The 24725-nt window shown below is 36.2% G+C and overlaps 1 protein-coding gene across 1 annotated transcript in view; it reads left to right on the forward strand.

Annotated features, from left to right (window-relative positions):
* Window positions 1-24725, forward strand: part of STAT1 (signal transducer and activator of transcription 1) — a 58930-nt gene that overhangs the window by 1389 nt on the left and 32816 nt on the right. Inside the window, exons 2-13 of the mRNA XM_027865768.1 lie at window positions 3860-3988; window positions 6791-6935; window positions 7727-7825; window positions 10664-10753; window positions 12590-12668; window positions 13771-13862; window positions 14701-14852; window positions 19976-20134; window positions 20677-20769; window positions 22797-22856; window positions 23871-23900; window positions 23986-24079. Of these exons, the coding sequence (XP_027721569.1) occupies window positions 3861-3988; window positions 6791-6935; window positions 7727-7825; window positions 10664-10753; window positions 12590-12668; window positions 13771-13862; window positions 14701-14852; window positions 19976-20134; window positions 20677-20769; window positions 22797-22856; window positions 23871-23900; window positions 23986-24079 (1221 nt within the window). The 5' untranslated portion in view covers window position 3860. The remainder of the gene's footprint in view (window positions 1-3859; window positions 3989-6790; window positions 6936-7726; window positions 7826-10663; window positions 10754-12589; window positions 12669-13770; window positions 13863-14700; window positions 14853-19975; window positions 20135-20676; window positions 20770-22796; window positions 22857-23870; window positions 23901-23985; window positions 24080-24725) is intronic.

Consider the following 24725-nt stretch of genomic DNA (forward strand, 5'->3'; position numbering starts at 1 on the left):
AATTCTTCTATCCAGAAATCTTTATTTGTTCACTATCATTTAAGTCTAAAGTTCATTTTCCTTGATGTTCAAGGCCCATCGCAATTTGATGCCCCCCCCATATTTCCAGTCTTTTGTCATGTTATATCCCTACATATACCTTTTCAATCACAGAATTTCCTCTGTGTACAATATCTTCCCCCATTCAACTTATCTTAATCCTCCTTTTAAAGCCTAACTCAGATGCTACCTGCTTTGGGACACTGCTTTCTGTGTCCCTAAGTCATTGATGATCTTACTTATCATGGATTGTAAATGATTCTTTCTTTGTGCTTTCAAAAAAAATCTTGGGTACCATATTTGTTTTACAGTTGTGTTGGTATCATAAACTCCTTTGGGATGGTAAGCCTCATGAAGTCAGGAACCATTTTTTATCTAAACTTTGTATCTCCCCAAGCATCTATCATAGTAGTCTATAAACAGTAAACATTTTAAAAATTAAGTTGAATGTTGGTTATCTCTCAAGATTTACCCAGATGTATCTGGGTAGCAAATTATGCTTCACTTAATTTATAGCATTTGATATCTACAAGTGAGCAACTACTATTGGAATTTGCTAGAAAAATTATTTTGCCTTCAGTCATTTCTCATGTATGTGTGTGTGTGTGTGTGTGTGTGTTTACATAGGTTATTGGCATTGGAAAGAACCCTGAATATTTTCGTATTTGAGTTAAAGAAACTAAAGCCCAAGGGGATGAAGTGATTTTCCTAAAATCAAACAGGGACAGAAATGGGACTAGAAACTAAGCTTAATGATTCTCATTTCAGCCCTTTTATTTTTGATTTTTACCATATCAAGTGCTGCTGTGATGATGGCGGAGTAGAGGGCAGAAGAAGTTAAGAATTATCCAGTTTTTAGATTGTCTATAAAAATTTACTTCATTGTGGGTGCTGTCAATGTAATATCCTTTTCTAGGAACCAATAAGTGAACATGCCACTAGAACAACTGAATCGTAGCAATTTTGATATTCTTACTGTAAATGAAGCCAGAAGACAATATTGAGTCTCAATGGAAGGCTTGTCCACAGAGTATTCTTTGAGAACAAATGATGTAGTTGATGGAGTTGGTTTTATCACGCATCCACAGGCAACAAGAAACATAATTTCATGAGATTCTTAGTTAACTGTTCGGTTGAGTTTTTTGTTTGTTTGTTTGTTTTGCAGTGTTCATGAATAGCATGATAAGCATGAAAATAACTGAAGCTTATGATCCATCATCTGTTACAGAGGATGAGGAAATAAAGAAATTCAGTGAAGAACTTAATAAGATCCCTTTCCCTCCAATTAAATCAACATATACTTTAAAATTCAGTTACTTCAATAACATATGTCTAGGGTGATAGAGAAAATATGGTGGAAAACATAGTTTAGGAGTAAGAAATCAAAGAGATCAGAAGCTTGTAGACAATATTGAAATTTCCTTCTTATATATAATGAATGCTACATGGGAATAGGCAAACATGACAAGCACCAAGTAACATCACAAAAAGATGAAATTGGTTGTATTTTAATAAACAGAAGATAACTGATTACTGACATAGTAATCATTTCTGAATCAGTTGTCTATGTAGTCAGACTTGTTAGAACAAAGATAAAATCAGGATCACGCTAGAATAAAAATGAGACGTGGAATTAAGGTAGCTCCAATGTGACCTATTTAAATAAGCTATTAGCATAAAAATGGGAAATGAATAAAAAAGAAGTCAACATTTATATAGGCTATTATTATTTCTTAAAGGAAATAGAAGTGTAAATCCATAGTGAAAAAGTGCCTCTGCCAGTCAACCCCTGATTTTGTCAAATGAAGAGATACGGCAGAAAAGGGTACCAGTCATTTAAAGCATACATTTATTTGCAAGAGCTTACTAGAGCGAAGTATGGTGGAAGATTATGAGCAGTATCATTGCATAAAACATTGAGAAGCCCTGAAGGGAAGAACAAGTTTAAAGAAAGTTTGGTGAGAGACCCAACTAAACAAAGTCATCCTAAAGGAATTAAAAGATTAAGCTGGAAGGTTGGAAAACATATAGCTAGAAAATGGAAAAATTCCATAAAAATTTTTATAGAAAATTCCTTCTGCTGTTACAGCATAGCTACTACATTTGGATTGTAAAGTCATAGTTCCCAATGTGCTACCCAGGGAAGGAGAAATGGCCCTGAAAAAAATTTAGGATGGGAAGAGTAGCTCTATTTGACCTAGTAAACATAGAAAGAATATACTGGAGGTAAAGGCAGTGAGGGATTGATTCTCAAGGAAACTGAAAGTAAGTAGGGAGGATAACAAAGGCTTAGGAAAAAAATCTTTGCCTTTATTATTACCCTTCCAAAATGCAACCAAGAGAACATTTATAACTACTAATACGTATTCCCACCTTCTTATGTCTATATTATTTTTTATGAAGATAGGGTACATGTGCATTGAAATCATTCTCAAGGGCATAATAATTGAATAATCAGGCTTCTAAAAATGATATTTTAGAGCATTAACAGCTGACTAAAAGGTATAGCAAATACAGCATTCTACTGCATGTATTATTTGTTAACTATAAAAAAAATTTGATTTTGGAGAACAAATTGCAACTTTAAAGGCTTTCCTCCAATAAATGTCTTCCATAAGACTTCAGAATCATATAAGATTCCTTGAAAGATGTAACAAAAGAGGTAACTTTGTTCAACAGTTCTGATACGTCCAGGCAAAGAAGGATTCTTTATAGATAGTGAGATTCTCCAGATGATTCTGTTTGTGGATGACAATGGACTTACTGCATCAACCACTGTAATCTTGTACATCCTACTAAATGAGATCCATATTGATTTGGAAGATTTCAGCCTAACCATCCACAGGGGAAAAACCAAATGGATTAAGAACAAAATTTTAGAAGATCCAGTATCTAGCATTGAAAACCTAAGAGTAAGCACAAATGCAATTGCTCACTTTGTTAGGCTCAGCAGCTATTTGTTGTTGATGTGCTAAAAGCCCCAAAGGACATAAATGACAGCTGATTTAGTGGTAGATTAAAAAAAAACAACACATTTACTTTCCTTTTCCTATAATTGGGAAAGGAAAATAATTTTAAAGGCAAGCACTTTCTCTTGCCTTTAGCAAAATAGGTCATATGAGGGGCAGCTAGGTGGCACAGTGGATAGAACACCAGCCATGGATTCAGGAGGACCTAAGTTCAACTCCCACCTCAGACACATGATACTCACTAGCTGTGTGACCCTGGACAAGTTACTTAACCCCAGTTGCCTCACCCCTAAAAAAAAATAGGTTGTGTGAGATCAGTCTGCAGTGTTTTGACAAATAAAGATTCTATAGATGCTAAAACTTCTGCTGTTGAGCTCTTAGTTTTTGAAATGTATTATTAATGCATTTTGTTCTTATATCCTAGTCACTTCTTGGTAATCCATCTACCATTTCACTCCCTTCAGACCCCATAACAAAACTATCTGATATAGTGACTGAGAGAATGTTATATGACTATAATATTCCACACACTAATGGTCTATCACTTCTACTGAGAGGAAAGTAGGGGGTTTTGGTGTTAGTCATCTGGAACCAATGTTGATCACTGTATTTGATCTGATTTTTCTTGTCTTTTAAGGTTGGTTTCATTTACAATATTGTTGTCATTGTGTATATTGTTCTTCTGACTTTGCTTTTTTTTTTTTAACCTGTATCAGTTCATAGCAGTCTTCCCATGTTTTCCTAAATTCTTCATGTTTACCTTGAGCTATTTTTCTTAATACCAAGCTTTCTTTCTCAGTCTGTAGAACACTATGACCTTTAATTCACTGTCCATTTCTTTTACACTATAGGATGTCTCAGTGGAGTGACCTACAAGGACTTGACTCCAAATTCCTAGAGCAAGTGCATCAACTTTATGATGATAGTTTTCCTATGGAAATTAGACAGTATCTGGCACCTTGGTTGGAAAAGCAAGACTGGTAAGGAAACCCCTTGGACATAGAAAGAAATTCTGCCTTCAAGTTGGGTGTGACAATCATTTATTGATTTGGTTAAAATTATGTTGACAAAGCAAATACTAACACGTTCATAAAAGTGTCTTAAGGCATAAAAAACTCTTCCCTCATAACAATCCTCTGAGGAAAATAGTGCAATATTATTAACAAAATTTTACGGATGAGGAGCCAAGGTTCAGAGGTGAAATGATTTGTTCAGGGTTAAATGGATCTGGGAAGAAAACCCTAACTTTGAATCTAGTGTTCTTTACATCACAGCACACTGTATCTCTTAAATGGATCATTCATGAGTCAATTCATTTGTTCCTTCAAGGGATATTGGTTGAGCACCTCGAATGTACTGTGAAGGATACAGTGAAAAATGGTTCAATCCCAGGTCCTGAAGCTCTTACAAAGAGATAAGGCTGGTATACAAATAATCATCATAGAAGATAGGATGTGAAAAATGTAATAGGAGAGGTACAAAGGTCGTTTATAGTGGGGAAGAGATCACTTCCAGTTGAACAATCAAGGAAATGGCCCCAGATATTGCACCTTGAAGGATGGACAGGAATTGCATAGATATATATAGCTAGTCATAGAAGGGCACTCATACAGAAAGAAAAGCAGGAACAAAGGCATTGAGGTGAAAATTCAAATTCTACTGCTACCAATACCTTGCATTTTATAATGCTATATGCTAAGTCAAATCAACTTGGATAAAGGCATAGATGGCATATCCATCAAATTTTCAGGTGACTCAAAACAGGGAGAGATAACTAACACAGTGACTGACGGAGTTAACATCCCAAAAAGATCATGGCAGGCTTGAGAATTAGGCTAAATCTAATAAGATAAAATTCAGTAGGAATAAATATAAAGTCACGTACTTGGGTTCAAGAAATCAACTTCACAAATACAAGATAGTGGAGACGTGGCAAGATGGCAGTTTATCTGAAAAAAGGTTTGAGGGCTTTATTGGACTATGAACTCAACATTGGTCAGCAGTGTGACATGGCAGCCAAGAAGCTACTTTGGGGCTTAGGGATCTTAGGCTTCATCAAGAAAAGCATAAATAGATGAGAATCTCCCTGTACTTTTCCATAGTCAGACCACATCTGGAGTAATGTGTTCACTTATAGGTACTAGAAATAATAATGATTAATTGGAGAGCATCCAGAGAAAGGCAATGAGAGTGGTGAAGGGCCTTGAGTCCATGTCATATGATGATTAGTTGAAGGAACTTAAGGTGTTTAGCCTAGAGAAGAAGCTTGGGGAGACATTCTAGCTATGTTGAAGGATTGTCACATGGAAGAGGCACTATTCTATTTGGTTCCAGTAGCAGCACCAAGATCAACTGGTGAAAGTTGCAAGATGCAAATTTTGACTTGATGTGAGAGAAAACTTCCCAACATTTAAAGCTATTTAGAAGTGAAATGGGGCTGCCTTAAGAAAGGGTGTCTCCTCCTCATTGGAGGTCTTTAGGAAAAGACTGAATGACTACTTGCCAAGCATTTTATAATTGGGATACCTATTGGATATGGGTTGAATGAGATGGCTATCCCATTTAACTCTAAATTGTATGATTCTGTGATCGGTGAAGGAATAGTATTTGTCATCATAGCAAATGGCACCTGGGTGCAAAAAAAGCTTAAATGTTTTAGATAGTAAACTCTTTTTTACAACTTTCCAAATTTTGTTATTTTTCTGTGTTTCCTCAAATCCATTAAATTAATACTGAAAACAATGAAGGAATGTATCTTCAAGTCAAAATGCAAGGTAGAGAATTGTACAATTAAAAGAAAATCAAAGCTATATTGGAATAAAAAGGTTTTTACATAATCTGTTTCTTGAATTAGCTTTCTTTTGTTTAAGGAAGTGGTGGGTTGACTTTTTTTTTTTTTAACATTGCTGTCATTTCTAATTGCCCACCTCCAGAACTCTCCATTTTAACCAAGTGCAGTTAAGCAAAACAGACACATCAATCATTTCTGATAATATATGCCTCACTCTGCTGTTTTCTGTATATGTAGTCTGCCTCCTTTCTATTGAAAGGAAGGAAATATATTTCGTCATCATTCTAATTGGGTCAGGCTTCATTATTGCATTGATATGAATTCTCTTGTCTTTTTAGAGTTGTTTTCCTTTGCATTACTGTGGTTACTGGATACATCATTCTCTTGATTCTATATCAGTTTAAACAAATCTTCTGAAGTATTTCTGGTTGAATTAGCTTTTAGAGTGTCTTGATACAAACTTTTCTTCTATCTTGTGAACTATGGAAAAGGTGGCGAAATCGAAAGTTATATTCCATTTAGAAAAATAATCATGACAGATAGCATCATAGAGAGCTGGCCTGCAAGACAGGAAGACCTGAGTTTAAGTCCTCTCTGACATATTCTAACTGTGTAACTTTGGGCAAATCGGTTAACTTCTCATTGCTCAGAGCAACTTTCTCTGACTATAAGTTGCAGAGAAGATGCTAACCTGAATTATTAGCGGGAATCCTCTCATCCAGGAGTATTTAGTCCCTCAACCTTCTCCATATGGGATCATAAATTTAGATTAAGTTCCAACCCTCTCATTTTACAGATGAAGAAACTGAGTCTAAAAGAGGTTAAGTGAGTGGATCAAGACCTAGGGAATAAGTGACAGAGTTGGAATTCGAGTCTAGGTCCTCTGACTCCAAATCTGGCACCCTTTCCAATGTATCATGCAAGCAGACTTTCATATATGCCATTTTTCATGTTATCTGGAATGAATAATTGTCTGTTTTGAATCTCCAAGGGAACATGCTGCCATGGACGTCTCCTTTGCCACGGTTTGTTTTCATGAACTTCTCTCTCAATTGGATGAACACTATAGCCGTTTCTCTCTGCAGAACAATTTTTTGCTACAACACAATATAAGGAAAAGCAAACGTAATCTTCAGGTATGTTTTAGTCTTTGATGGAAATGTTTCCATGTTGTCACCTGGAAATTCATGAAGATTAGGTGATATTAACTTTCCTACAGCTCCCATTTAAAATAAACCAATTGTACAGAATTTTTAAATTTACAACGTGAGTGAAGTGAAACAATCAATTCATTTCATAAAAACTTTAGCTTCACACGTAATATAAAACATGTATTTTACATCAACACTTCTTATAAGAACACAGTATAGTGCACTGAAAATAATGCTGGATTTGGAGTCAAGGGACTTGGGTTCAAATCATAGTTCAAACCCATGTGCCTTTAGGCGAGTCACTTCATCTATCTTGGCCTTAGTTTCCTGATTTAGAAAATTTAGGTGTTGGATTAGTTGATCTCTAAGACCTCTTTAAGTTCTAAATCAATGATAATCTTATAAAATACTGTACACATTTACACAAATGGATTAGGAAAACTGGGTGTCAGGAACTGAAGGTGTTATAGAAACATAGACTTTTTAGGTGTGTGAGGTATAGACATCATTTTTTCCTGTCCCCAAATGATAAATGATGTATAAAAATATTTTAAGTATTTTTAGTCAAGAGAAATATGTTATTTCTTCTAATAAGGAAAGATAAAGAAATATTCTGCTATAATAAATGAAAGAGAACTAATAGAAATGACTAAATTCTAGGTAATATTAATGATGATAAATGAGTATAAGTACACCTCAGGAATAGGAAATGTTTTTCCAATTTCAGTGAAAATTGATGTGAATTTTTAATTTTGCTTTTCATGCCATGCACCTAGGATAATTTTCAGGAAGATCCAATACAGATGTCTATGATCATCTCTAATTGTCTGAAGGAAGAAAGGAAAATCCTGGCAGCTGCCCAGCTATTCGAACAGGTACTTTTCATCCTACTAGAACATGTGTGAAGAACTGACTTAAAAAAAATTGGTCTGTCTGTAGTGAATGAGAGAGCTGTAAAAATTGTAGGCATGCTACATCTACAACATTTCTTTGGTCCAAGTGCCTAATAATTTGTCTAATGAGTAAATACACTTATTCTGGAATTAATTGTTCTTGATGAAGCCATGCAGGTTCTTGGGACACACTCCTTTTCTTTTTTTTTTTTTTCCATTGATATTTACTTCTAGAATTTAGCCAAAAATTGGAGTTGAGCTCTTTGGCCTGTAATATGAAGACTACTATTTCTTCAAAGATCAGAACAACTTTTATCCTTCCCTAATCTCGCAATGCCTTTCCCTTTCTCCACAGTCTTTCAGAGATAATTGACAGTGGCTCAGCAGTCACATCTGTTAGGTCTTTCAGTGCCCTAAGATGGAGTTCATTTAGGCCCTTGGGACTTGAATTCACCAACTACAGTGAGTTGGGTTCTTATTTTCACCTTACTTATCTTGGATTTCTGTTCCTAATTAACCAATTTTGTTCAGTCCTTTCCATTTCAAAAATCATTTTCCTGTCATGGAAGTCAGATGCAGAGTAAAAACTGTGCACCTCTACTTTCTCTGCATCATTAATTATTATTGCCTTAGCTTTTCTTTGTACCTCCTCTTTCTCAATACAGCCCAAAATCTTATTATTCTTAGCTTTCCTCACTAGCCTCAACTTATTCTGGACTTTCGTGTTCCTGACGATGTTCCTACAGGGCTATGCCCCACTTTGGTATTTATTCTCTCTCACTTGACCTTGCTTCCGTCTTCTGTACATGCCTTTTTAAAATTCCAGTTGACTGGTGAGTTCCCTGTGTAGCCACCTAAGTCTCTTTAGCTCATTCTCTTTTTTTCTCCTCATTTGAATTATTCATATTTGTACTTTAAGAATATTGTTATTAAGAGTTGCTCATCCCTCCTAGGCCAACCTTCTTTGTAAAATTTTAGACCATTGGATCTTTCCTATGCTTTCTTTGAACCCATTGAATTCTACACTCTAAATATCAAAAGTGCATGTCAGACTCTTCTAGGCTTTCTTCTTCTATATCAAAGATTCTAAGAAGAAATGGTCATTTCCCTCCAAAGTTCTGAACATTTCCACCTCAGCAACTACTTCCTCTTTATTGGTAAGAATTAAAACCAGAATAGGAGGTTCCCATGGTATTTTTTCCTCTTTTTGCAGGATAAAATTAGACTGACTAAGAAATGAATAGCTGCTATGCTGCTTCTAGAGAGAGCTCCAACAAATGTTCTATTAATTGAACCTCCATCACTATGTAATTCCTTCATGCCATACTTGTAAAACATTTCTCAACTTTCTCATCTATTACCTCTTTCCTGTTTATTTCTGTATGCTCTGATGACAAAGTTGCTTCTATTGCCTTCACGGATTTTTACCCAAGTGTTCTCTACCGTGTTCTCTTCCTTTGGTTCTCATGTTTTCCTATATTTTCCTCCACTACTACATCTGTACTCCAAAGAGATTAAAGAATGAGGAAAAGGATCCATATGTACAAAATTATTTGTAGCAGTTATTTTTTCTTGTAGCAAATAACTATAAACTGAGGAGATATGCTCACCAAATAGGATACAGCTAAACAAATTATGGTATATGGATGTAATAGAATATTATTGACCTATAAGAAATGATGAAAGGGGTGATTTAAGAGAAACATGGGAAGACTATATGAATTGATATAGAGTGGAGTGAGCAGAAACAGGAGGACAATTTATGTGATATCAACATTTTAAAGAAAAAACTTTGATAGACTTTTGATAAAACTCTGATCAGTGAAATAAAAAAAAAATCATCAAAAGCATTTAGTAAATTCTACTGGTACAGTTTAGTGCACTACACCAAATAGGTAATTGGGCATAATCCTACAGAATCTCAGAGTTGGGAAGGACCTCCAAGGACATCAGAATTTAAACAATAATCTGTTCTACAACATGCTTGCCATCCAATATCAGCTTAGAGATTTCTCATAAGGGTGATCCCACTTACTTCCCTAAGCAGCACATTCCACTTTTGGACAGCTCTAACTTAGTAAGATTTTTCTTATATGAAGTCAGAGTCTGTCTTTGTCACTCTTAGATATGCTTTCTGGAATCAAGCAGAATACATCTAATTTATCTTCCATGAGACATTCCTTCAAATAATTAAAGATGGCTATTGTATTCCCACTTAAGTTTTTTTTTTCCTCTCCAGGCTAAATAACTTCAGTCTCTTCAATCTATACTCAGATGGCATAAGCTTGTGGCCCTTTACCCTCTTGGCCTTTCTCCTTTGGAAGCCATCCCTGCTAACCAGGTGCTCGCAGGCTGAAAAAAAATGGCAACATCAATGCATATGGGATAGTATGTACAAATGGATACTATCATTATTAAGTCTCATGCTCTTGGAAGTCAGCAGGATAGCCTCAGACATCTCTGGATTTATATTTATTAATGAATTTGTGATTAAATCAATCAGTGAAAGCCCTATGTATACATGAATACATTCCAGTATGCAGAGCTTAATAAAGTAAAAATTCATGGTTGTATTTGCACGTTTGGCTTTTTCTCTGGTTTAGAATGAAGCTCAGTCTAGAGTCACAATTCACCTTTCATCCTGATTCCTATGAAAGATTTGCTAAAGGCTCTTTCTTGTTGATATCATACTTATGGGAAGGTTTGCATATGGTTAGAGTGTATATGTGATTTGTGACACATGTCTCTGACCTAAATGTGGGATGTAAATAGCAGCAATCATCCGGGGAAATTCTGTTGACTGTGCCTTTTTTATGACAGGCTCATACAGGAAATATTCAGAATGCTGTCATTCCAGGCAAACATAAGGAGATTGATCTGAAGGTCAAAAATGTGAAGGAAAGAGTTATGGTGAGTATAGAGTGAATATGTATCTACTCTTTATTGACAGTTGTCTTACTTTTCTTTATCATTATTATTATTGTTATTATTATTATTTTGTGAGAGAACAGAGGGTGGGTTCAAAGCTGTGACTTCATTGATTGATGGAACGCCCTCTACAAAAGCGTTTTGGCAACTACTCTGAAATTTACAGTCTCATAGAGTTACCTAAGTGACCTGCCTGGGATTGGGCAGAGTAAAACAGGTCCAATATGTTCCAGAGGTGCAATTAGAACCTGGGTCTCCCTTATGCAGAAGATGGTTCTCTTTTCACTATGCCATTTACTACGTAGGAGGAAGAAAGGCTTTAACTGCTTTTAATTCAAGTTCAGGAGCTTTGAATTGAGACTTTGAATAGTGTTTTTGGTTTAGATGAACAAAGAATATCACCTTGAACCCTTAATAAGTCTGTGATCTCTTTAACTCTTTGAACCAGATGGAATAAGAGTACTTGCCCTACTCAGCTCACAGGGCACTTTACAAACCTTTTTGTTGTTGCTAAGTCATGTCCAACTCTTCATGACCTCATTTGGGGTTCTCTTGGCAAAGATACTGGAATGGTTTGCCACTTTCTTCTCCAGTGGATTAAGGCAAACAGAGGTTAAGTGACTTGCCCAGGATCACACAGCTAGTATGTGTCTGAGGCTGGATTTGAACTCAGGTCTTCCTGACTCCAGGCCTAGCCCTCTCTTTATAAACCTTATTGCACTAAATAAAGGTGAATTCTCTTTGTGAGGTAAAATAGGTTTTCCTGTTGTCCCCTCACCCTCCGTATTGGGCTTAAAGCTACCACCAGAATCATTTGTTTGCATTTATAAGTAATTTGTTTGTGATTGCCCAATAAAAAGTCAAAATTTTTCCCCTTTTTTCACTTTTCAAAGTCAAAATTTACCATATAGATCCTTGAATGGCCCATGTGATTAAGCTGTCAGTTATTCATTGCCTGTAGCTACATGGACAAGATGAGAGTAAAGAATTCTGGCAGAGATCAGGATCACAGTCTCCTCATAGGCTCAGGCACACAGAGTAAAAACTTTTCTTTCTTGTTTTAGAGTATCACTCATATCTTCTTCCAGATTTTGGTGGGTGACTTTAGTCCCTAGACGTCCAAGGAATAATATGTCAACTGAGGAAGCATGGCCCATCTGCCCTTGAACCAGTGATATCCATTTGTGCAGTGTAGTGCTGTAGAAAGAGCCCCAGATTTGGAGTCGGGGACCTGGAGTCAAATACGAGTCACTTACTGTGTGGCACTGGGCAAATCACTTAACCTCTCTTGGGAGCTCTTAGGTTCTTCCTAGCTCTAAATCTATAATACCGGGATCCTCTAAAATATAACTGGAAGTGAGATGCATAGGTTATATCTTGCAAGCTATGAAAAAGTTATTTGTATGTTTGGTTTTCCTGCTAATCCCATGGAATTAAACCTCATTACACAAACGATCTTCTAACCAGTTTCTGGAAATAGATTGAGAAGAATGGAAGTCCGTGGAACCAAAAAGCAATGCTAGAGGCCCAATCAGCTGTCTTTATTGTGTCTTTATTTGTGGAATGAAATTATTTTCTTGGTTTTTTTTTCTTAAAAATAATAACAAGTATATTAATAGATTAGGAGCTGTTTACTATCTTTTCATGTTATTTTGTGTGCTCAATGCATGTAAAATTGTTTCATTAGAAAAGCATATTACCGTAGCAAGAGCAATTGGATGACGTGTTTTCTGACTGCCTCATTGAATACCAGAGGAGTGATATTGTTAACTATGTTTCCAGTACCAGATTAAATAAATGCTGTATCCTAATTTGTAGGACATAGAACAAGAGATAAAGGTGCTGGAAGATTTACAAGATGAACATGACTTTAAATGCAAAACGCTTAGTAACAGAGGTAAGAGTTAATAATTCAGAATGATTTGCTCATTTGTTCAGTTAGAAGTTGTCCTAATCACGTACAATCAAGCTTAGAGATATGAGTGCTTTTTTCAGTATACTCATAATTTTATTATTTAGAATTCATATTTCCAATGTATTCTTTCTTCCTGGAGACTAAAGCACTTTACAAATATAATTCTACTCCCTGTGCAGAATTTAATAAACATTTTTCCTTATGTTTTTGGTCCTCCACTCTGTTGCTTTAAAAAAAATGATAGCAAATGAAAACAACTCAGATGTGTGGATTTTGTGGAATGCCATGTCAGATACTTCTGCATGCTTGGAAACTAATTATGCATGGGACGATAAAGTCAGTATGCTTGATTTGGGGTAAAACAATAGTCTGCAAACAGTAATTGGTTAGATTCACTAAATCACAGAATCTCAGAATTTCAGAGTTTGGAGAAACCTCAGTCCCATGAACAAGAATCTTTGCTGCTATATCTCTGACAAGTGGTCATGCAAGAGTTTGTAAAAACATTTAATGAGAGGTAACTCATTTCCTCCCAAGGCAGCCCATTGCATTCTTGGATAGCACTAATTTTGAGGGCATTTTACTCTCTTTCAAGCTTCTATGTGCAGCTTTCCCGTTTTCACCCACTGTTTCTGGTTCTGCCCTCTGGAGTCAGCCAGAATAATTCTTATCCCCCTTCCTTATCCCAGCCCTTCAGTGTTGACACACCATTAGACTTGATCTTGACAATTGTTCTTTTTGAATTTAGTAATTGTTCTATTTGTTGGTTGTCAGAGTGATACCCAACAAATCATCTAAAATGTTAATTTACTCCTGATTTATGTAGTCTGTCAGAAGAGAACATTTTCATTTCAGGGTATCACAGGAATTACTCTGAAAATAAGTATATTTAGTCATGGAAGCAAAAGTCCCATTTTTATACTTCGAAGATTTTCCTGCTCAACTTTTAAAAGGAAGACTAATTTTTGGAAGCCACGGATTGGAGAGCAATTTAGATTTCTTACTTACTTTTATCGTACTCTTACTAATTTAATGAAAAATTTTATTGCATGCTTATAATTATCTGTGTAATTTTAATCTGTAGAGCATGAATATGCTGGTGCAGCACTAAATGAAAATAAGCAGGAAAAGATGTTAATCCAAAAGATGTACTTAATGCTGGATCAGAAGAGAAAGGTAATTTTTCCTGTATTTAAGACAATCTTTTGTTTTAAAATCACTGAATGTGAATAATAGATGTTTTGAGTCTAAAATTAAGGAAAAATTATTTTTGTAATCAGTTAGCTTAGATATATTTTTGAGGCTAAAGGAATGACTGACTAGCTTAGAAAATTAGAATGTATGAATAGCACTTAAAGTTTTTTTTATTATTTTGTTTTTTTAATTATTAAGAATTTTTTTCTCCCTCTCACCTCTCCCATGAACTGAAAAGGAAAGAAGAAAGGAAGGAAGGAGAGTTATAGGGAGGGAGGAAGACAGGAAAAGAGGGAATCAGGGAGAGAGTTTATGAGGGAGGGAAGGAGAAAGAGTGGGAGACAGAGACAGAGAGAAAGGAGATAAAGAAGAGAAGGAAGGAAGAGAGGGAGGGAGAGAAAGAAAAGGAAGGAAGGAAGAGAAGGAGGGAAGAAAAATTTCCACACTAGTTACATTAAAAATGTATTATTTATTATTCTGCATATATCTCTGTCATGAGTTGGGCAGTGTTCTCTTTTATCAATTCTCTAGAATCATAGTTTGTCACTTAGGTGATCAGAGCTCTTAAGTCTCTCAAAATTGTTCATGTTTATAATGTTGATGTTATAGTATGGATCGTCCTTCTAGTTCTGCTCACTTCACTCTGCATCAATTCACACAAACCTTCCCATGTCTCTTTGAAATCATCTTTTTGTTGCTCATTTCTTCCAACCCGATAGGATTACATCACATTCACCTAAGTGTAGATTATTAATAAAAGCCACTATGACAAATAAAAATTAATTGATTCCACTTTCTTTCTATGTCTCTTGCTCATTAGGAAGTTGTGCAGAAAATAATAGATCTCTTGAATGTGACAGAACTCACCCAGAATGTTCTGCTTAATGAAGAGTTGGTGGAATGGAAGCAAAGACAGCAGTGTGCATGTATTGGAGGGCCTCCCAATGCTTGCTTGGATCAGTTACAGAACTGGTAAGATCTAGAACCTCACCTCTCTTGGAAAAGTGGACCACTTATGCAACAAGCATAATAAGCATGCAGAGTTCTCATTCAACATTTGAATTATCTTGGTGGACTTTGTTGAACTTTCACTTTAGGGCATTTCCCCCATATGATTCTTCACGTCCTGAAAACTTTCATATTTAAAATCATTGTATCTTTGCATTGTCAACTCTTAGTGAATTTTCATTGGCAGTTTCTATATTTATTACCCTTGCATTTTTCTTACATTATAAGTCTAGGGTCTACTATATTTAGCAGGACACACCAAGAGATTGTGTCAAAACAGCAATGAGAGGGACACACTAGGAAAATACATTTTTCTTTGTTCTGGCCTCTGAAAGTCAATCACTCACATTTCTATGTTAAAACAAACACATTGTCCTAAAATTTTGAGATCTTATCTTTTCCTTAAAGTTTAGCATCAAAAGGTTATTCTGATTTTCAAAAAAAGGGAAGAGAATGAAATCTGTAAGCAATAGGCTAGTGAATTTAGCTTCTAATCCTGGCAAAATTCTAGAAGGTAAAAGTAGTAAAAGGACATGAAGCCCTTGGATAAAAGTGGCGATATCTATTTCAAGTTTTGTTTTGTTTTGTTCTTGTTTTTAATGAAATAGTAATAGCTCCTAATGAAACAGTCATGTTTTCTGAACAAGCTAGGCTCCCTGCTTAGTGCTCGATGTCATGTGTACTGAACCATTTCCAGCAGGTAGGGTGTTGGTATTTCTAATTTGTTCCAGTTTGTTTTGCAGTCTTGTGATACCAGAACACAAAGGAGTCCTGCCCACTAGGCTGTCCTCTGTGTCAGCCTAATCATCATGACAGTTTTGAGTAGGACCATCTTGTATGCCACCCATCTATTTCTTGTACTCATAGGAACAGTTTCATCATCACACTGGCCAGTTGTGGCATTGCCAAAGCCCAATTAGTCAGCATTTCAGGGTTCCTGTCAGACAGTTGCAGCTACTATCATGGCTTTGGGACACAATGTTACTGCTATATATCACTCAGACTAGCATGCTCTTAATTTTTTTTAAAGAATGTTTTTTATTTCTCACTTACATGTAAAGATAATTTTAACATTCATTTTTAAAAATAATTTTTGAGGCTTGGATTCTTATAATCTAGCCCCTGCTTAGATTTTTACAATCTAGCCAATAGCTTACAGGTGCTCAGATGCCTTAAGAGTCTGGCCAATATGGCAGATTTTTAATAAACCTTGATTTTGGCTGAAAAAAAATTTTTTTTTGAGTTCCACATTCCCTCTCCTCCCCTCTCCTTGAGAAGGCAAACACTTGGATATAGAGTATACAAATTCAGTCATATAAAACATATTTTCGTATTAGTCATGGTACAAAAGAAAACAGACCCCCCCAAAAAAAACCCAAGAAAAATAAAATTTAAAAAAGTATGCTTCAATCTGCATTCAGACTCCATCAGTCCATTCTCTGGAGGTGGATAGTATTTTTCATCATGAATCCTTTGGAATTGTGTCAGATCATTGTCTTGCTGAGAAGAACTAAGTCATTCCCAGTTTTGAGCATCGTATAATATTGCTGTTACTGTGTACAATGATCTCCTTGCTTTGTTCAGTTCACTTTTCATCAGTTCACATAATGCTTCCTAGGTTTTTCCATGCTTTTAATATGATACTGTCCCTCTCCTTACAACATAGATGATAGGTTGGACTTTAGGAAGCATTATTAATATTATTATTATCATCATTATTGAAAATATCCTTATTGGGAGTGCTCTATATCACTGAGATTACAGATCCAATTCCATGCCATTATCATTATATCTACTCAAAAACCTGCAATCACTCCCTCTTTTCTACTGTATCAACACTAAATTCTTCTGCTTGGCTTTCAAGATCTTTTGCAAGTGTGCACTGTTATCTCTACCTCTTCCATTATTTTTCCATTGCTAGAACATATTCCAGTCAGGCTGTTATTTGCACTATCTTCTTTTTTTTTTTTTTGGCTTTTTGGCCTTTTGGCTTTTTGGTAAGGCAATTGGAGTTAAGTGACCTGCCCAGGGTCACATGGCTGGTAAATGTCAAATGTCTGAGGCCAGATTTGAACTCAGGTTCTCCTGACTCCTGGCCCAGTGCTCTATCCACTGTGCCACCTAGCTGCCCCTACACTATCTTCTACACACACTACATTAGATTCCACTTTCAAGCTTTTGATCATATTGTTTTCCTTGCCAGTAATTCCACTTCTGGCAGTAACTTGTCACTTCTTAGCAGCTAGGTGGCTCAGTGGATAGATCACTGGGTCTGGAGACAGAAAGACCTGAGTTCAAATCTGGCCTCAGACACTTCCTAGCTATGTGACCCTGGGCAAGTCATTTAACTTCTGTTTCCCTTAATCCACTGGAGAAGGAAATGGTGAACCATTCCAGTATCTTTGCCAAGAAAACCTCATGAGCACCATTGTCATGCTATGGTCCACGGTGTCATAAAGAGTCAGATATAATTAAATGACCAAACAATAATAAATTTTTTTCCTTCCTCCTTTTCATCTCTCCTAATTTTAACCTTCCTTCCAGACTATCCAAGTAGTACAGTGGATAGAATTCTTTCTTGGAACCAGAATGATCTAAATTCAAATTCTGCCTCAGATTCTTATTAGTTGTCATCTTAGGCAAATCGTTTAACCTCCATCAGCCTCAGTTTCCTCATCAGAAAATGGGGATAATAATAGCACCTACCTCACAATGATGTTATGAGGATCAAATGAGATAACTTATGTAAAGCACTTTGCAAACCTTAAAATGTTATATACATGCTAACTGTTATCACCTCCTTTACGCCTACTTTACCCAGCAATTCCAGCCTGCAGTAGGCTTTTTCTGCACTTAAATTCTTTGTGAAAAAAATTAGCAATTGTTAGCTACTGCTTTATAGAATACTGCTACTAATCACATTTGTTATTCTCAATATCCAGGTTCATAGCCATGCATACCCAGCACAGTGGGGAAAAGGTTGGGTCATTGTGCCACTGTCAAAAGAAAACTTTCATAGATGGTGGCATTGTGGGAAGCTAGCTGCCATTTTGTCTCCGTATGCCATTGCTCTCTTCTTAGCATTGTCCCTGATCTACTCCATGCTGACCCTAACTTTATCTATTGGACTATAGCTATATCAACTCCTTCTTGGTTTTTGTTTTGTTTTGTTTTTTTTTTTTGGCTAGGCAATGGGGTTAAGCGACTTGCTCCGGGTCACACAGGTAGTAAGTGTTATGTGTCTGAGGTCAGATTTGAACTCAGGTCCTCCTGAGTCCAGGGCTGGTGCTCTATCCACTGCGCCACCTAGGTGCCCCCTCAACTCCTTCTTAATGCCTGCTTGTCGGGAACTATTAATTGCCCTTAATCACCAAGTGTTAGTATCCAACACTCATCTTTCCAACTGGGTTTTAAGTTTGGGATGATTTTAAAGAATCTAGAGGAAAATGATATCTCTGACACTACAGATCTTGGAGCCAGAAGGGTCCTCAGAAAGTCTTCTCATCTAGTCCCTGTTCTCATTCTTATTATCATTTTCATTTTCACAGTGCCTGGCATATAATAAACTCTTAATAAATACTCTATCTATCTTTCTGTCATTTACTCAGTAAGGCATCTAGGTAGTCCAATGGCAAGAAGATAAGACTTAGAGCCATGAAGATCTGAGTTTGAATTCTGCCTCAGACCCTTACTAGCTCTGCAACCTGGGTAATTCACTTAACATTTATCTGCCTCAGTTTCCTCATCTACAAAAAAGGATAATTGTAGCACCTACCTCACAGGATTGTTGTGAGGAACAAATGAGCTAACATTTGTAAAGTACTTTGTAAACCTTCAAGCATTCTGTGAATGCTTGCTGTTAATAAGGCAGCTGATGCTCAGAAAAGTTAAGTGATTTACCCAAGGTCATTCAAGAGTTGTATATTTGTAACTGGAAGGAATCTTTGAGTCATTTAGAGTATATCCCTCTCATTTTGTAGATGAGGAAACTGAGGCCCAGAGAATTGAAGTAACTTAGGATCATAAAGGCATAGAGTTAGATATAGAAGGGACTTCAGAAGCCATCTAGTTCCAACCTTGAGGAAACCGAGGCAGATGAAGTGACTTGCCCAAGGTCACGCTGGCTATAAATAATAGAGCTGGGTTTTAATTCAGATTCATTGACTCTGAACCAAGCATTCTCCATTGCTTCTCACAGCTGGTAAGTGTTGGAGGGGGTGAAAGGAGCCAGAACCATGATCTCCTATCTCATGGTTCAGTGCTAAGGGAAGGGATCATGTTGTACATTTTTCTTGATTCCCTATAATGCCTAGCATAGTAGATATGCTCAATATTACATTGTTCTATCATTGATTTATAGACATTTATATTTGGTGGGAAAAGGACCCACATGTACAAAAATATTTATAGTAGTTCTTTTTGTGGTAGCAAAGAATTGGAAATTGGGGGAATGCCCATCAATTGAGGAATGGCTGAAGAAGTTGTGGTACATGAATGTAATGGAACACTATTGTGTTATAAGAAATGATGAACAGGTTGACTTCAGAAAAAGCTGGAAAGACTTGTATGGACTGATACTGAGTGAAGTGAGTAGAATCAGGAGAAAGTTGCACACAATAACAGCTACATTGTGTGATGACTAACGTTGACAGACTTAGCCCTTCTCAGCAATGCAAGGATCTAAGATATCTCCAAAGGTCTCATGATGGAAAATTCTATCCACATCCAAAGAAAGAACTATGGAGTTTGAATGCAGATCAAAGCATAATATTTGCCCCTTTTTTTTTCTTCTGTTTTGTTTCTTCTTTCTTGTGGTTCCTCCTCTTGGTTCTAATTTTTCTTTACAACATCACTAATGTGAAAATATATTTAATAGGAATGTATAGGTAGAGCCTATATCAGATTGCGTGCTGTCTTGGAGAGGGAGGCAGGGAAGGATGAGGAGAAAATTTGAAACTCAAACGCTTATGGAAGTGAATGTTGAAAACTAAAAATAAATAAATTTTTTAAAAAAAGAAATATACTTGGTCTTTATCATTTTGCTATGAAAACTGTCATTCAGAAATCTGTGGTATGTCTCCTGTCAGGTTCACCATCATTGCTGAAAGTCTTCAGCAAGCTCGTCAGCAACTTAAAAAACTTGAGGAATTGGAACAGAAATACACCTATGAGTTGGATCCTATCCCGAAAAACAAAGATATTTTACGTGACCGAACTTTGAGTCTTTTCAAGCAGCTAATTCAATGGTAACTACTCACTTGGGCGGCAATATTTGCCTCTATTTTTTGCAATTATTCTAATTAGTAACAATTTATTATAATTTAGAAGCACTTGGTACTTGATAGTATTGTTCAATCCAAGAAAAAAGAGCAGTTTATGTCAGCCATCATTTTTCTTGGGCTAACCTGATATAGTTAAAATGTTTTCTCACTGTGCTATGGCTGGTGTTAATATATGAGCATTTCACCTGTTGGAAATTAGATCAACACATTTCAATGACTGAATTCCAATTGGAGTTGTAATCTTTTAAGAAAACTTAGAGTGAATAGATGACAAGAATTTTATCTTTGAAAAATTTCTCCCTTCATAATTCTCCTTCTGTTTTGCTTGCTTGGATAAGGTTTCTGTTTTGCTTGCATTTTGAACTGGTAGAAGCAAAGTCACCCAAACTGGAGGAGCCATTTTCATCTTTGCCTTTTCATAGTTTTTCCTGTTAGAAAAATTATATATTACCTGCATCAAACAGATATAAGTGATAATTTGTCTTCACTTTACTTGGTAATTGCAGCTCATTTGTGGTGGAAAGACAGCCATGTATGCCAACTCATCCACAGAGGCCCTTAGTCCTGAAGACCGGAGTACAGTTCACTGTGAAACTGAGGTAATAATGCACCTAACTCCATAATCTCCTTACTTTTTACTTTGTGGTTCTGACTTTCTCTTTTTAAAACTATTGCACACAGTGCTTTGGGAGAAAGGAATAATGCAGTACTTTTTTTTCTATTAATTTTTTTCTCTATACTGTCAGTCAGCCTCCTCGAGTCCCTTAGACTCTGCCACTGTATCATGATTTACAGAGTCACTCTTGGCCTCTTGATATAGGGTCTCTTGAGACTGAGTCATTATAATCAAATTGAAAGGATGATATGTGTGACCTTTAAGAAGGGCTCTACTCTGCCCTTAGAATCATAGAATATTAACAACTGGAAAGTGGTTTAGAGGTCGTCTAGTGACAGATGACAAACTTGAGATCCAGAGAAATTGTCTCTTGCCCAAGATCACACAGGTGATTAATGACAGAGCTGAGACTAGGTCATGGAGGAGGCCACCATAAAGGATTCTTAGTGGCAGAATTGTGTTACCTTTTGGGAAGATCAGACTTTGATCCTTTTTTTTTTGCTCATAGCTGTTGAGATTTTTTATCATAGAGCAGTGTAGTATCTGCTGACTCCTAGCCCAGTAATTTTTGTACTAGACTAGACCCTACTACCTCCCAAGTGCTTTCTTAGATCTATTTGGCCTTTTAATTTTATTTATTTTATTCTGAGCTTAAGCAATAAAACAAGCATTTTCATAATATGATAGAATAGGGGGAAAAAAAGATGATTGTACATGAAACTGCAAATCTATTATGTACAACTTGCTATTCCTTTTAAATATGTAATAAAGTTATGATGTAACTTTCTTTTTTTCCCCTTTTTTGTTCCCTTCCTCCCTCCTCCCCACCCTTGGGATGGCTACCTTTATACACAAATATGTGTATCTATATGTATGTGTGTGTATATATATAGATATATGTAAATTCATTCTATTCCTACTTCTATTTATCAGTTCTTTCTCTGGATGCAGACAGCATCTTCCTAAATATGTCCTTTGTAGTTAATTTGGGTATTTATAATAGTCAAAATGACTTAGTCACTCAAAGTTGTCCTTAAAGCAATGTTGTTGGGGCAGCTAGGTAACACAGTAGATAGAGCACTGGCCCTGGAGTCAGGAGGACCTGAGTTCAAATGTGGCCTCAGACACACAATACTCGCTAGCTGTGTGATTCTGGGCAAGTCACTTAACCCCAATTGCCCCACCCAAAAAAGAAAAAAAACAACGATGTTACTGTGTACAATGTTCTCTTGGTTCTGTTCATTTCACTCTTCATTATTTCACACAAGTCTATCCATGTTTATCGAGCTCATCATTTCTTATATCACAGTAGTATTTCCATCACAATAATGTGGCACAACTTGTTTAGCCATTCCCCAGTTGATCTATTTGGTCTTAAAATTCATTCAGAAGCCACGAAAGTCTTCCCACAAAGCTAAATTTCTAATGATTATTGTGCTATCATTTTTAATAAGGATGGTTCATAGATAACATTTTAATAAGAGATGTTGCTTGACTGATCTGGTCATTCATTTTATTAAGCACTACTAGGTACAAGTTTCTGTGCAATATTCCAGAAATACAAAAATAACAAAAAATACTATCCTTGCTTTTGAGGAGCTTATAGTCTTATTTTTCAATATCCACTAAACATTTATTAAGCACCTACTATGTGTACTTATCATTGTGCTAAAGGCTGGGGATACAAATAAGAAAAAGGAGTCCCTGCCCTCAAGGAGCTTATAATTTAAAGAGGAAGGTACAATATACAAGACAACACATAAATCATATTCTACAAAATAAATACAGCGTAGATAGAAGTTGAACTTAGAGGGATGCACTGGCATTTGGGGCAACCAAGAAAGGCCTCTTAGTGGAGGTAGTAATTAATCTGGGTCCTAAAGGAAACCAGGGATTCTAAGAGTTGGAGATTAGGAGGGAGAGTACACTAAGCATTGGAATGACTAGTACAAAGGCATGGCATTGGGTGAAACTAATGTTCCATGTATTTTGTTTTCCTTTTCTTTCCAGATTGCTGGTGAGATTACAGGAACTGAATTATAATTTGAAAGTGAAAGTCTTATTTGATAAGTAAGTCATCTTTCAAAATTTCCTTGATACAACTTAAAGTGAAATATACAATTAATATTATAATAACAAGGAATCTACTAATCACAACAGTATATACAACACTGGGGGTTTTAGTTCCTTACACACACTTAAAATGAAAATGCATTATTTTGGACTTGTGCATTAGATCCTAGCAATATATATGTATATTGCTGTTGAGCACATCCTTCCCACCCACAGGAGGCAATACACATAATTCAGACAGTTAAATATACAGGTTTTTCATTGGATATTTGAATTGATTTCTAAACCCATTAATGTAAATGTAACTGCCTTGGTAACCTCTAGATAAACTGAAGAATAATTGAACATTGCACAAAAGAATGGTTAGTCCCTCCTGTAAACCAGCTCAATTCCTCACCATCTCCAGAGGGTGGGGTCTTTTTTTTTTTTTTTCAAACAAGAAGAGACTGAGGCAGCTTTAGTTCTTGGGGCCAAGGAGAAACTCGTCTCCAAGACCACATCAATTCAGGGTGAGGTCCTAGACCTGAAACTCCAAAAGTCAGCTTTAGAATTGTTCTATAGTAGTTGACTTTGGATAAGAGTAACCTAGAGGTGACTCACCTCTGCCTTAGATAGAGCAGGCCCATTGCGCTTTGTGCCCACAATTTTAGTCTAGAATTAGATAACTCAGGGAAAACAGACAAATCATTTATTCCCAGGATGTATTTAGTCACATTTTGGGCAACTGAGAGAGTTCAAGTTTAAGAAATTATAAGTGAGAGTGTGATAAAAATCATAATCTCTTTCTCTTTGCCTCTGGACATCTCCCCAGTGTCTGAGGCCTTTGAAGAGTAAAATTAGGAAAATCCTAGTAAGTTTATACTGGAATATTCTCCAGGTCACAGAGGAGATATGTGTCAAATTTCTTTGGATCTAGCTTTCATTTACATGTGTGCAAAAATTTCTTTTGGCTAAGTCATTTTGTGAAGCTTGTTTTTTAGCTTACGGTATCTATATGATTTTCTCTTACAGAGATGTAAATGAGAAGAATACAGTAAAGGGGTAGGTGAAACACTTTTTACCAAATTTCACTGTTTCTTTTTTGTCATTCTAAGCCTCACAGACTTTTCTAACTTCTTCTGTATAGGTTTAGGAAATTCAACATTTTGGGGACACACACAAAAGTAATGAACATGGAGGAATCTACTAATGGAAGCTTAGCAGCAGAATTTCGGCATCTGGTGGGGAGATTACTTTTAAATTCTTTTATATATTTTTTTCCTTTGTTTTGTCTTAAAGCAATATGAATAACTCTTTCTGAAGGGAAAAAAAAACTGGTCAAGGCAACTCCAGAATTTTCTTTCTGATAACCTCTCAATAGGGCTAAATGGCACAGTGGATAGAGTGCCAGGCCTGGAGTGAGGAAGACTCATCTTCTTGAGTTCAACTCTGGTCTCAGACACTTACTAGCTGTGTGACCCTAGACAAGTCACTTAACCCTGTTTGCCTCCGTTTCCTCTTCTATAAAATGAACTGGAGAAGGAAATGGCAAACCACTCCAGTATCTTTGCCAAGAAAACCCCAAGAGTCGGACACAACTGAACAACAATAACAAACCTCTCAATACTGTCTACTTTCATAATCATAATTAAAAATAGCTAACATTTATGTAGCTTTCTAAACTTTGCAAAGCATTCTTTCTCTCTCTATATATGTATATGTGTGTGTATATATATGTATGTATTTTTTTTCTCATTTGATCCTCACAACAACCCTATGAGATAGGTGTTATTATTATCCCCATTTTGTAGATGGAGAACCTAAGGTGGGGAGATTTTAAGTGACTTACCCAAGGCTATACAGTTAACAAGTGTTAGAGACGAGATT

Source organism: Vombatus ursinus, unplaced genomic scaffold (genome assembly GCF_900497805.2).
Source record: "Vombatus ursinus unplaced genomic scaffold, bare-nosed wombat genome assembly UNPS02014779.1, whole genome shotgun sequence".
NCBI lineage: Eukaryota > Metazoa > Chordata > Mammalia > Diprotodontia > Vombatidae > Vombatus > Vombatus ursinus.